At 37.1% G+C, this 12,112-nt stretch overlaps 1 protein-coding gene across 1 annotated transcript; it reads right to left on the bottom strand.

Annotated features, from left to right (window-relative positions):
• Window positions 1-3,117: 3,117 nt before the first annotated feature.
• On the bottom strand, window positions 3,118-8,783 carry si:dkey-87k14.1 (leucine-rich repeat transmembrane protein FLRT2). The gene is made up of 2 exons (XM_052581478.1): window positions 8,294-8,783; window positions 3,118-5,688 (listed from the first exon to the last, which is right to left on the bottom strand). Exon 2 carries the CDS (start codon window positions 5,253-5,255, stop codon window positions 3,264-3,266), a length of 1,992 nt encoding a protein of 663 aa, XP_052437438.1. The 5' UTR covers window positions 5,256-5,688; window positions 8,294-8,783; the 3' UTR covers window positions 3,118-3,263.
• Between the last annotated feature and the right edge of the window lie 3,329 nt (window positions 8,784-12,112).

Genomic DNA, 12,112 nt, shown 5'->3' with positions numbered 1-12,112 from the left:
TTTTTGGAAGAATTTTTGTGAGGCACTTGCATAAATGATACACAAGTTTTAATGAATTAAAAATTAAAGTTGTTAAAATGTTTTCATAATTTTTACAGACATTTTAGGGGTTTTGTCATTATATTTTTTTTGTTTAAATCTTGTGTGGGTAACTTTGGAAACCATGAGAATTTACAGATTCATATGTGTTTACATAGATATAAGTTTTTCCACCTCAGAAAATATTTTGTTGTTCTTGTGGGCATATTTATAAAAGTGTTTTCACATTTGCAAATAGATTTTTGTTGATGTTGTTGTAATCCACACTATGCCACTGTCAAATCATCTTAACCAGGAATCACTATGGAAGGCGTGTTTTTCCATTATAGAAAAAAAAAAAATAAATAAAAAAAAAAAAATTATAATAAAAAAATAATTGACCAGCCTGCAGTGAAGAGAATAGCTTTCCGAGACGGGCGTATGGACACTGGCAATAATAATGGAATTGCTGAATGAATTGATTGTAATGAAGCGTGCAGTCAGATGGTTCTCTCCAATATTTGTTTATGATTACAAATGGGTGCTGCTCTGAACTCATAAAGCAGTTCAGCACTCCTGGCCTTTCTCTGGGTCTCTGCAGTGGGACAGCGAGAGGTAAAGAATGATGGTTTATTCTCTAGCTCATTTAGAGTTGACCACACAGCTGGAGGGCCCAGATGTACCGATTTAATGGCTAATTACTGTCTCTCACACACACTGCCTGATGGGAGTGAAAGGTCATGCTGAGGAGCTCCGGGTGTGAGTTTATTGTGTTATTTATGCATGTAAATTATTAGCCACAAAATTGCACTACTCAGATACTGTGAAGCCAAACTAATGATGCAATCCATCAAAAAATAACCTAGTTCTATCCATACAGTATATGGTGTAACTGAGGACCCTTTTAGTGAGAAAGAAAGATAGAATGATATTTGATTATCCATGAATATCTAGCAAAAATAGTTTCAGTATGCATGCTTGGTATAACTGTTAGGTAACACTGTATGATTACCTTCATTTTGTTAACAGTTTTAATAAATGCAATCTGATTGGTCAATTGCAGAATTCTTGGGTCTGATATTTCAAATATTTACTGTTGTCTGTGGCAACTCTGTAACCAATAACGGTGCTTTGACGTCTTTCACATCACACCGCACATCGACTCACTTTCACTTGCTTTGTACAAACACAACTACAACAGCTTCAAGTGTCTCAGTTATCGATTGTAGTAAAACTTTCCTCAGAGGACTTAAGCATGAATAGTACTGTAATATTGTTGTTCGGTTTGTTGCTAACATTATATGTTGTAACAGACTTTTTTTTTTCTTTAGTCAAAATTTTAGGAAAATATAGAGTGCAAATGATATAATTAAAAAAATTAACTCTAGTTATGACAAACGAACAATAAACAATACTTTTGACATTTCAAGTTGTATGAATTTAAAAATGAACTCTGAGCATATTTACAAATTACCATTTATCCTTGATTTAATGAATGTTATAAATTCCTGTTTATTGTTAGTTCATGATAATTAATTCATAAACTGATGTTAATGAATTTAACCTGACTGTAAGTGCTACCAATGTTGCAAACAAAGGTAGACATGTTTTAGACCATTGGTGATCAGTCACACACATCACCTTTTGATCAATGAGCCAAGCATTATGAGAGCTATGAGTACTTCATAAATCGCTTCACATATACATATCATAAATGCTATAGCCATGATATAAAGAGACAAAATGGCATGAATCACACATTCGAATGGTTTGGATGTGGGAAAACGGGCCAGATCAGGCGAAGAATTGTCGTAAAACTGGTCAGTGATAGTATTAACTCTAGAGCCTTGTTTATTGCTGTGCTATGGCTCATTGACACCTGCTCAGAGCTCTGAGAAGATCTCATTTCAAAGCTATAATAATGCTGCAATCTTCACTTGCTGCTGGGGAGTGTACTGGGTGTGCAGCTAAGACATGGAAACAAATAACAAAGTTACAAATTCTACCTAACTGCATTATGTTAATTTGAGCAAAATGTCAAAATCGTTGTAGGGCACATGTGAATTTCAAAGGATGTATTTAAATTTATTTTTTAGTTCTGATTAGTAAAACCATAATTCCAGCTTTTAACAATTAAGCTGAATAGTGTTGAGGTTTTTAGAAAGCAGGCACATGTATTTCCTAGCAAGCACAGAATGTTCCCTTAAGGTTAGTGCATGCTTCACATTTGGTTATTTACTTGTTTTTTGTTTTTTTTTAAACCAATTCCTAATGTTCCAAGAGCATTTGTTTTAGGTGTACTGTAAACTAACAAGGAAACCAGCCTTTAAAAACCTTAAGCTAGGTTCAGTTATTTTCCATATGATTTAAATGTGTAAAACAATAGAGAAGATCCCTTAAACCGGTCAATTAAAGTGGACCTGTAACACATTGACTTAACTGTATTCATGAGGATTTTCTAACTAAAATTAATGCAGCACACAAGAAAATGTCAAAAGTGTAACCTCCTCCAGCATGCATGAATGCAATTATTATGCAAATGTTGAATAACAGCACTAACTAAAGTTCAGATATTCTGTGTTGAAGCTATTTTGCTCATCGAAGTAGATCTGCTGCAGTGTGAGAAAGAAATTCAAAAATGTTATGTCTCTGTACAGGAGGACAGTGAAGGAAATCAGCCCTGATGCTGAATTTCACAATATAATTCTAGACCTGCTTCAACTAAGGTTTGTTTTCAGCTGTTTGCCAGGAACTGTCTGCATTCAGTCCTTGTGAACTTAGCTGTTAAGTTAAGATGTGAGATGCTGGATCAAAGAGTATAGCTTGAGGTCTCAAATTAATATTGGAGATGAGAACAGATGCCACCTTGTGGTGCTGGTGAGAACCGCTCACTCTTCCTCAATTCTTTCTTTTTAAACAGACAACACACCGTCCTTCAATTTCAATACTTCATTTCCTCCTTTTACAAATATATAGTGTAAAATAACGGAGCACTTGACCTTGATTTGTGCTTAAAGATGGCTGATTGCTAATACTGATTGCTCACTTACTATATCTTCATGAGCTTGGATTGTAGCAATACAACATAGAAACTAAATATTCATAAATCATTTTAGTTTTACTAAGCAATAAAAAAGGAAGGCGATATTGTTCAGAATATAAATTACATATTATACAGTCTGTCTTTTCAAATACAGTGCGTTTAAGAGTCAGATCTAAATACAAAGGACGTTATCTGTTTAAAATCATAATTTATGGCATGTATCAGACTCTGGAACACTGTTTTTGCAGTACTCTGTGCTATTGTTTCTCCTTTGAGAGTCTCTGAAGCCAACACCCCCATTAGGGGTGTAAATCGGCTGAATGCGAAAGTCCCCCTTGAGCAGCTGTTCGTTATTCAAAGAAACTATCTGAAAGCTAGTTTCAGTCATTTCTAGAATAGAGTTATCCTTTTTGGTCCCTGCTTCGCCGTAGTCATCTTTTCTTCTGCCCCGACTGTATTTCCATTTTGACGACTCTGACCTTCCCTTCTTGTGCATGTGCCAGCAGAATACGCTCAACAGAACCACCAGGACCACAAGCACCGCCCCGCCAATCAGGCCAGCCAGCAGGAAAGGCGAGCTGGGGTCCTGCTGGGTGGCCTGCTCCGGCCCAGTGGCGTTATCACCAGAGTGAAATGTAGCAGACTTTGTCGTCACCTCTGAGCAAAGTGTATCGTCTCCGGGGTGGTAATTATTGAACGCGTCCAGCGGATCCACGCAAATACGATAGGTTGACTTGGGCTCCAGGGTTGTCAGTGTGATTCCCTCACGTTCGCCCTGCACGAGCGACTCCTGCATGGGGCTGGTTATCAAACTGTAACCCAGCTTGACCCAGGTCACCTTATAGGCCGTGACGGTGAATGTCGACACCCAGCTTACCTGAATGCACGAACTGTTTAGCACTGCAAAGGAAACTCTAAGCGATTCCTGCATTGAGCCGACCGGGTCATTCGTTCTCTGCTCTCCATCTTTGCCTGCAGTTGGTGGTGGAAGCGTCAGACGTGGAGGGTTGGGTGTAGGCCGGGAGCGTGCGGGTGTAAAAGCCATTTGAGTGGCTGACTCAGCGGTAGAGGAAGAGAGAAGTGTGGGCTGTGGGACTGTGGCGGTGCTGTTAGGACACTGGATGAGCTCCAGGGTTAGCTCTCTGATTACCATGCCACGTACCCTCTCTGGTTTCTGGCACATGAAGCCACGGACATTGAGGGTAGCTGGCAGGGACTTTAACCACAGTATGACCCATTTAATGTTGCAGTCACAGAGCCAAAGGTTGTTTCGAACAGTGAGCTGTCTCAGACTGTGGAGGCCGTCAAAGACCCCCTGTGTGAGAGACTGCAGCTGGTTGTTTGAAATATCCAGTCTCTCCAAGTGATGGAGGCCACGAAAGGCCGTCAAAGGAATCTCATTCATCTGATTATCCTGCAAGTTGAGCTTGACTAGAAACTCGGCTGGCAGATTAGGAGGAGGAACCGTGAGGGAGTTACGCGCCAACGACAAGGTTTTGAGATTAACGAGGGTCTGGAGAGCCCCGGGGGCGATGCCCTCGTCTGTGAGCAAGTTCCCATCCAGGAGGAGGAGCTCAAGGCCCGTCACATTCTCAAACGCATTCTCGGCTATAAATGCAATGCGGTTCTCATCGAGCCGCAGCTCTCTCAGTTCCTCGGGCAGCCCGATGGGAACGCTGCTCAGGTGGTTCTTGGTAAGGAATAGGGTCTTGAGACTGATGGCCTCCCTGAAGGCCCCCTCCTCCACACCCACGGTGGAGATGGAGTTGTCATCCATATAGAGCTCCTCCAGGCGTAGCAGCTGTGCCAGGGCAGCCCGGGACACCGTCTGAATGTTATTCTCCTGCAGGTGGAGCACCCGCACGTTTTTGGGAAGATTGAGAGGGAATTCATCAAGCTGGTTGCCATAGAGATACACCGTCTCCACAGAGGCAACATTGTGCATTTCCAGAGGAAATCCAGCATTGTTGATTTGATTGTTGTGGAGGTAGAGGGTCTTATAACCCTCTCCTAGCCCCAGAGGCACTGACGTTAGACTCCTCTCATTGCAGTAAACAAAAGTCCTGTCACACCGGCACTCCTCTGGACAGGTTGTGGCCCAGGAGAAATGCATGTGAAGGCCCAGAAGTATCGGTATCCACGGGCTGATCAGAGTAGGTAGGTCTTTATTCCACATTCGGATCTGTACCTCCATTTTGTAAAACTTTGCAAACTTTCAGACAGCAACAACAGTGCACGTAATTAAAAAGGGTGAAAAAAATAATAAAATAAAATCCACCACACTGGAGTTCTTAACGGATCTCGAAGCTCTTCTCGGTGGAGAGTTGGCGATGTTAAAGACGCTGGGTAATCCTCCTGTAATTGCCTGTCCTAAGCTCCCCAACACAAGAGCAATAGTCTCATTAACTCATGCGACTCCCTCTCATCCCTCCGTCCAAGCTTGGGCTGGAAATGATAGCAGAGCTCATCACATTGTCACTCTGAGTTTAAGGAGGGACGATTTCAAAGTGTGAGGGCCGGAGCAGCAAGTATGGAGGACTCATCGAAGACGACCTCCTCTCTCGTCGCAGCTGGACGATTCTCGTAAGGCACGACCTTCCTCACAAGTAGCATTTTGAACCACTTCCCTATTTTAACAGAAAATAAAAATGAGATGAGATGTTATTTCAATGTCAAAACCATCTGCATGTTTTTATTTCTGAAATGTTTTTACAGGAAAATGTGTGTCTGTGTATCTCAACAATTTGGTTTCAACATCATTCAAGTGAAATAAGTTTAGTACAGTGGCCCTTACTATTTCACTGAAACATAAGCAGTGAATTTACAGTGAATTTACCATACCCCCTTAGTTGTGACAAAATTATTATAACAGATTCAAGTGGATTATTGCAACAGCTCAATAATGCAAGACATTTAAATCTTTATTGTTCAATAACAATGAGGTATTCTGCTAGTTATAAACTATTCTTCTTCTAAGTAGGCCTATCTAATATATTGCATTATCTTCACTGTAGGCTGTTTACGGTTGCCAAGTAACATGGCAACTTACTGCATGAATAATAACATTGAATGTGTAAACATGGCACATTCAATCATAATTTAGAGCTTGAACTTTCTGCTTTTATAAAATGGATTTAAATTAAATTTACATATTAAGAAAAAAAAACATTCATAGAAAAAAAGAAAGAAAGAGCAGCAAGCAATAAAGCAGGACACTGCTTCACACTTGCTCTCTGTGAGGAGAGAGTGGTGACTGGCGACATCAGCATCTCTGAGCTCTCAGACTTGTAAAGGGCACTGAGGTGTTTAATCTGTCAAATGCCACGATGATGGACAGGTCTGTTCTCCAATGCTCTGGCACAGAGTTCCCCTCTCAGTAATAATGATTCTGAACCTGGGGACAGTGAGAACTGCTCTATTAAATCAGTAAAGCATCCATGAGTCTGAACGGCAAAGAAACGGCTCTTTCCATGATGCAAAACATACAATATAGTCAATAAGACACAGGCATCTCTCTGATTCCTCTCATGAGATGAATCTGCCATTTTAGCAGCTGTCTCCTTCCTGCACAGACTTTTGACTGATCAATTGTAGGTTGGATCACTGTGCGTTTTACATGGTAGAGAATAAATATTACAAGTTATGTAATCATTTAAGGTTACGAGATGCAATGAATATCAGCCTGATGGCTTGAATATTGCTATTGGATGTGCAGATTTCACAAATTAATTTTGTTGTAGCCATTTTTAATATCATTGCATTTTTAATAATCTTCATCGTGGCCTCACATATCCTCACCTATTCCTCACCATCTATTAACTGTCTGCAGTTTGTGTACTGTATTTTGTAGGATTGCTCTATATTGCTTTTGCACCATATTTAGTGTATATTGTTTTGTCTAGACTATCTCATGTAGAATGCTGTACCTGCTGTACAGTTTCACTGGCCTTGTTGTATACATATTAAAATTATGTTCTATTCTACTCTAAAAGTGTACATTCCTTTTGCGAAAAAAAAAAGTGCTTTCATAGTATGTTGCTGTATATCTCATATCTCATTTATGAATAAATTATCTTACAGGATTTTTTTTCTTTCTTATATTATTTTTTCTTTTAATTTATATAGTATAATATATTGATGTATAATAGTGAAAGCCATTTGTTAGCTTGTTGGCTACACTGATCCATGATTTCAACTATCATTCTTCAATGGTGTTCAGGTTTTGTTCATTGAATAACTCCTAGAAAACGGCTCAAGTGCAGACAGCTGATTTGGTGTGGTTATGCACACATGGAAAATCACACATGGAAGTGCTTGACATCTTACTGCTTTAAACACACTTATGAAATGTTCGCTTTACCTCTTTCTCTCTCTATTTGTGAGAGCTTTTGCTCTTTTTACACTCTATAAAATATTGTATTACATATATATATATATATATATATATATATATATATATATATATATATATATATATATATATAATAAATACTACATAACCTGTAAACTGGTTAAATGCAAGTTATCCTATATGTTAACAAATATATTAGAATTATATGTAATTTTACTGTATTCTTTTTTTTTTTTTTTTTTTGGAAGTGAAAAGTAGGAATATCAATATGTGTGTTCTGATGGCGTATTGGGTTTGTGTAGGTAACTGTGAGGCTGAGCCTTGCCTATGCATATTTATTAGTCAAGGTTTATATTGAGGCCAATTTTGTTTAACTTTCAATCTATAATTTGAATATATATATATATATATATATATATATATATATATATATATATATATATATATATATATATATATATATATATATAGTTCTCAGTACATTACAAGGAACACAGCAGATTTTAGTAGTCAGTGTAGACTGACATATTAAAAGAGCAAATGGCATACAATACAGTCATGAACTGCAAAATATAGCTATACAGGCACCAAATGTCATCCCGTAAATATTCGTAAATAATACCAGATATATGCCTAAAAAATTATTTAAATTTATCAGCGTTTCTTCGTGTTACTGTTGTTTTAAACCTACTTATAAGACAGTTGTTCAAATGTAATTTAGGAGTAGCTATATAACGGCTGTTATGTAAGAAGTTTCTCGCAAGCGCACAATTAATTAAATCTAGAAATTAATTTGCAAAAACTAACAGTTCCTTGTCTTTGCTCTCTAAAAGGTATTCTTTCTTTTATTTTATTTATTAATAAAAAATTTTAGACCTTACCTTTTCTGAAGAGGCTTCGACCCATCTAGGCAGCATTTTAAAGTCTTCTAGTCTCTTCTCCGGTATGAGTTTTCAGAATAAACATCCCCCAGATAAACTAAAATATAATTCCAGACCCCCAACAGAGTCAGCTTGGCGATCCTTTAGTCCGGATGGTCTACAAAGCATCATTTTATCTAGCATTTGATCCTGGGGAGGATTTCAAGTGTCTGCGCATCATGATGCGCTCGAGATCGGCTGCTTCAATCCCGCTGATGCGCTCCCGAGTTCCGTGCTTCCTTCACCAAATGCCCGGAGCGCGCTGGACTCCCCACTCTCTCTCTCTCTCTCTCTGTCTATCTCTCTCTCACACACACACATTCACACTCCTCTCACTGTCTCACATGCAAAGATATTACAGTTCTTCTTGATTGAGGTCCGATTCCTCTACTATAATTGGTCTGATTGTTTATTCCAAATGCACTGCGCTCGTTTCCCTTTGGAACCTATGGGAGAAATTGCAGTAGCTAATGAATTCATTTGATTGCTCTCTCCTTCTCTCTCTCTCTCTCTCTCTCTGCCCTTTTATTTTCTGTTGTGCTCTCAGTGCGTTAGAGTTCGCTCTTCACGGCAATTTTAAATATGTATAGTGTATGTATTAATATGTATATTTGATTTATTACATTTAATTATTGATGGAATTATCTGAGGCTCCACAATTATCGACCGATAATCAATAGCATGGTTATAAAAAAATCACAATTACATAATTCCGTTTCATTCGATTTGTTGTCTAATAATTAGTAGTAACCAGAGCCGTTGAGAAACAGTTGCGACACTCCCATAGGCTTCCATAGGAACTGAGGAATGCGGAAGTAAATCGTGTCATTGATGGTTCCAAACAACAAATAGTTCCAACATGAAAGCCAGTTAATTTCAGTGTTTCTCAAGCACACTCGCTGTTAAATTGAAGAAATTATTATTATTATTATTATTATTGTGACATTTTAATGCATTAGTTGACCTTTCAGATATCTAATATTTTATGAAGCATGTTATAATGTTTATCATTAGATAATACACAGCTAAACTGTAATTGCAGTTAGATAATGTGAAAAAACCTTAATTGCGACCATAACCAGATGCTACAGCAGTTGTAATATTCACAATTTTAGTCTTTCTGCAATCTTTCTGTCCCTGTCGGATGTTGAATGAGTTTAAGTAAAGACTGCCCATTAAAGAAGAACAATAAATAAATTTGATGAATGCAACTGATTACCTTTTTTTTAAAGAGGATGATGCGATTTCAAGTTTTCCTTTCTCTTTGGAGGGTTACAAGCTCTTTGTGAATAGATAAGATCCCTAAAGTTGCAGAGACTAAAGTCTCAAACCCAGAGAGATCTTTTTTTTTTAAGTTAAGACTCATCCACGCTCTTCTAAAATGCCTTGTTTAAATGGCCCCACATGTCTACGTCACTGTGTGGGAAGATTTACATAACACCACCCAAATGTTCATGCAAAGAAAGAAGGCATAAATTTGATTCTCGCTGTAGTATTGTTACCATCACCATGTCGTTGACACACTGTGTGTTTCATTGCAAAAGCAAAAATACTTTGTTTGGTCTTTCAACAGAGGACACAGCTAGAAATCAGTGATTAGGTTGTATTTACAACACTGTTCCAGAACAGTTCAAACCAAATATGCAGATGTGTGCAGCACATTTTACGGAGGACAATGATGGTTTCCTGGGAGCGTAGCCTACAATGCTGCTGTTCTGACAAATAATGCTGACTCACAGCCTGTAAGTACGTTTTCATATTTAAAGAATTTTCCACTGATGACTCAAATGCGAGTTCTGAGCACTTTATGTTTTTCCTTTTTCTGATCACAAATGCAGACATGGTTGTATGTTTATGTGGTGCAATGCAATGTGTAAAAAGACAGTATAAGTAATTATAATCCATAATTATGTCCCCACTGGATGCTACAAATTCTTCGTCAGTAATGGGTTTTATTGGTTTTGTCTCGTCGCACTGGGACACGCCATCACAGTATGGTAAGGGCCATGACATTTCTGTCACGCTTGTCGTATCTGGCCAATCACAATGCACTTGATAGCTGACCAATCAGACCACACTTCGCTTTTCAGAACAATGAGCTTTTTAAAAATCGAAACGTTTCAGAAATGCAGGCATAGAGGAAAAACAATAATGTACACTATGTGGAAAAAAATCTTAATCTACATAAACACATTTCTTTACACCAAATACAAAAAATAATGTTATTTTTTAACAAAATCATATGACCCCTTTACACATTATTTAAAAACGTTTTTATTGGCTTAATTTACATATTTGCTTGCCTCAATTGTAACATTCACTTATGTTGTATGCTTATGTAAATATCATAAAATAACATTTGAGTAATTAACTTTTTTTATTTAACATTAAATCATTAAATCAAAACCTATAAAATAGAGTGTTTGATCATGTCTAAATACACATTCAAATGTATTTAACCCTAAAAACTACACTAATTTTAATATAAATACTAAGCATATTAGAAAATGTTATATTTTAAATGGTTATTTATCTATCTAACTAAATAGAACTGTACTATACATTACATTAATGTGATGATGTTTGATCACATCTGACTGGCAATGAGTATGAGAAAATATTAATGCTGTCTCTTTAACACTCCCAAGAATAAAACGCGATTGTAAAGCATAGTCAGAGTAGTTATTAATACATAGACAATGCACATTATGTGTTAATAATTACGCGAAATTGCTGCAAATATAGTGAAACTGTTGTCTGTCCTGATTAAATCCATTCAAACGTGTTGACAGTGTGGAGTCGTTTGGAACTATTGAGAGCTCTATGAACCGTGCCAGCGAGATTTATTATTTTATTTATTATTTTGTCAATCATCCATGCAGCCCTATTTTCTAGTAATATATTTCTTATATTGCATAATAAATTTAGAATGGAAGTGCAGATTTGTGATATTCTGCTCATATGAATTTTTACAATTTCATTCATATGTATTTTTAGTAAAAAAAAAAATATATATATATATATATATATATATATATATATATATATATATATATATATATATATATATATATATATATATAAAGAAGCCTCTAAGTAGGCTATATTCTAAATCATCACCTCATAAAATGCATGGTTGGTTTCTCTAACCAGTAAAAAAAGGGACTGGGAGTTGGAGAACCTGTAGTGGAGATGTGGGAATATTGAATGCTTTGAGCTGGAAGAGAATGTAAGGTTGCTTCTTAATAGGAAAGTTTCATCCTAGTACGGCTGTGCATATCTTGCCACATCAAGAGCTTTTGAAGACCATCTCAATTTAAAGCATCCTTGCAAGGCAGCCTTCATTTCACATCCTTCATTCGAGCTATTTTGAAGGATGCATCAAGTGTATCCTTTGTGTCCTCCAATCACCCACAATCCTGTGTACACATTCCAATTTACACAAAAGGATAAGAGGAAAATGAATCAGCACTGAGCTCACCAAGTTCCGTTATGAAATGCAGGACAAAACATTTTTTCAGAGAGGAAGTTATATGTTTTCTTCTATGTTTTGTTGTGAACTAATCACATAAAGCTAAACTGTCCATGATGTAAACCCACTGGGAGACCACAGACGGTTGTTATTCACTGTATTGCACTAATGAAAAGTCTGATTAAAAAGTATTTTTCCCAATTTATATTTTTCATTTTATCATGTCGTGACCACAGGGATGGAAACATTTATTATGTTGCTATGTGGACTTTCTAGACTGTCTTATTCTAGTATTTAATGCTGAGGAG

The sequence above is a fragment of the Carassius gibelio genome, chromosome B17 (genome assembly GCF_023724105.1).
Source record: "Carassius gibelio isolate Cgi1373 ecotype wild population from Czech Republic chromosome B17, carGib1.2-hapl.c, whole genome shotgun sequence".
In the NCBI taxonomy this organism is placed as follows: Eukaryota; Metazoa; Chordata; class Actinopteri; order Cypriniformes; family Cyprinidae; genus Carassius; species Carassius gibelio.
This window is presented reverse-complemented; position numbering and strand designations above follow the sequence as displayed.